This window comes from Mandrillus leucophaeus, unplaced genomic scaffold (genome assembly GCF_000951045.1).
Source record: "Mandrillus leucophaeus isolate KB7577 unplaced genomic scaffold, Mleu.le_1.0 Scaffold146, whole genome shotgun sequence".
In the NCBI taxonomy this organism is placed as follows: domain Eukaryota; kingdom Metazoa; phylum Chordata; class Mammalia; order Primates; family Cercopithecidae; genus Mandrillus; species Mandrillus leucophaeus.
This window is the reverse complement of record NW_012101432.1, coordinates 2879378-2881141: the sequence shown is the minus strand read 5'-3', so window position 1 is coordinate 2881141 and position 1764 is coordinate 2879378. Positions and strand designations below refer to the sequence as shown.

Sequence of the window (1764 nt, the reverse complement as noted above, 5' to 3'; positions counted from 1 at the left end):
CAGGCTGGAGTGCAGCAGCATGATCTTGGCTCACTGCAACCTCTGCCTCCCAGGTTCAAGTGATTCTCCTGCGTCAGCCTCCTGAGTAGCTGGGATTACAGGTGCACACCACCATGCCCAGCTAATTTTTGTATTTTTAGTAGAGACGGGGTTTCGCCATGTTGGCCAGGCTGGTCTCGAACTCCTGACCTCAGGTAATCCATCCGTCTCAGCCTCCCAAAATGCTGGGATTACAGGTGTGAGCCACCACTCCCAGTCTCATCTCTGCCTTTCTTGCTCTTTCTCCCCCTACCCCAAGCTCTAAAGTAACTTTCTGACAGGTTTTTGTCCCATAAGCCTTTCTCCCTAAATATGACATGAAGAGTATGCCTCTACCTATATCCTGGGGTTTGAAAAAAGCCTAAAAATACATTTGCAATAGAACTTAGTGGAAAAAACATGAGTCTTTGCATGAGATAGAATCAGATTTGAATCCTGGTTTCAAGACCTGAACTAATTACTGAATCCTTCTGTGCCTTGGATTCCTCATCTATAAAATGGGAATACTCAAGCCTGCCTCAGAGGATGTATTAGTTTTCTAGGGCTACCATAACAAAGAACTACACACTGGGTGGCCTCAACAGCAGAGACTGATTTTTTGGAGATGCTGGGGGCTACACATCTGATATCAATGTGACACTCAACACACACATACTGTCCGGCGCACAGGCGACGGCAACATACACAGACTGCCTGGTGCGTAGGTGACACTCAACACATACAGACTGCCTGGTGCGTAGGTGGTGCTCAGTGTTTCTACATGTGCCACTTAACTGTTTCTTTCAGTTGGAATTTGTGTCAGCCTTCCGACAAGCCCAGCGACAGGAGAATGCACTAGCGATAGTCAATTCAGGAATGAGAGTCTTTTTTGGAGAAGGGCATGGCATTATTAGAGAGTTATCCATCTCATATGGAGGTGTTGGTCCAGCCACCATCTGTGCCAAGAATTCCTGCCAGAAACTCATTGGAAGGTAAGGCATTAGAGGTAAGGGCTCCTCTAATACTTGTCCTTAGACTCCAAGTATTAAAGGAGCCCTTTTTGTGGTGAGATGTGATTACAAGAAGAAAAGTGTTCCATACCTTTCTATTTAATGGCTGGGAATTCCAATAAGATTTTGTTATTGTTTCCGTATGTCTTGATTTTAGTGAATTCTGAAGTGGGAATTATATACTCTGTGTGTGTGTGTGTGTGTGTGTGTGTGTGTGTGAGAGAGAGAGAGAGAGAGAGAGAGAGAGAGAGAGAGAAAAGCCCTCTCCCAACGGTGCCAATTTGTATTCTTTATTTTGGGAGAATAATTTGCCATGATGAAAAACCAATTATGTGAGTTTGTTCTATAATAAATTGTTGAAGGCATTTGCTTGGTTCTCCATTTGTCAAAGATGGGTGATCATACCTACCTCATAGGGCAGTTGAGAGGATTAAGTGAGTGAATACATATAGGGTGCTAAAAGCAGAACTTGGCATGCAATGAATGTCCTAGTGATATGAGGGTCAGTTACTCCTGGACTATGGATTTTATATGAGTTGTCATTTATTTCTCTGGATCATTGTGTGAGTTGGGTTCTACTAATGTTCCCCTTTTACAGGTGAGGACATGATGAGACCCAGGCTAGACACCTTGAGAGTGGTGGGCCAATTTGAACTCGGGCTGCCTGATCTAGAGCTTGTACTCTTATTTCCTGTATTAAACTGTGGCTATTTGTCTTACCCATTAGGTGAAGATA

At 43.9% G+C, this 1764-nt stretch overlaps 1 protein-coding gene across 1 annotated transcript in view; it reads left to right on the top strand.

Annotated features, from left to right (window-relative positions):
• The window catches only part of LOC105535457 (aldehyde oxidase 1), a 97914-nt gene that overhangs the window by 27604 nt on the left and 68546 nt on the right, over positions 1-1764 (top strand). Inside the window, exon 13 of the mRNA XM_011974561.1 lies at positions 764-1010. Coding sequence (XP_011829951.1) covers positions 764-1010 — 247 coding nt within the window. The remainder of the gene's footprint in view (positions 1-763; positions 1011-1764) is intronic.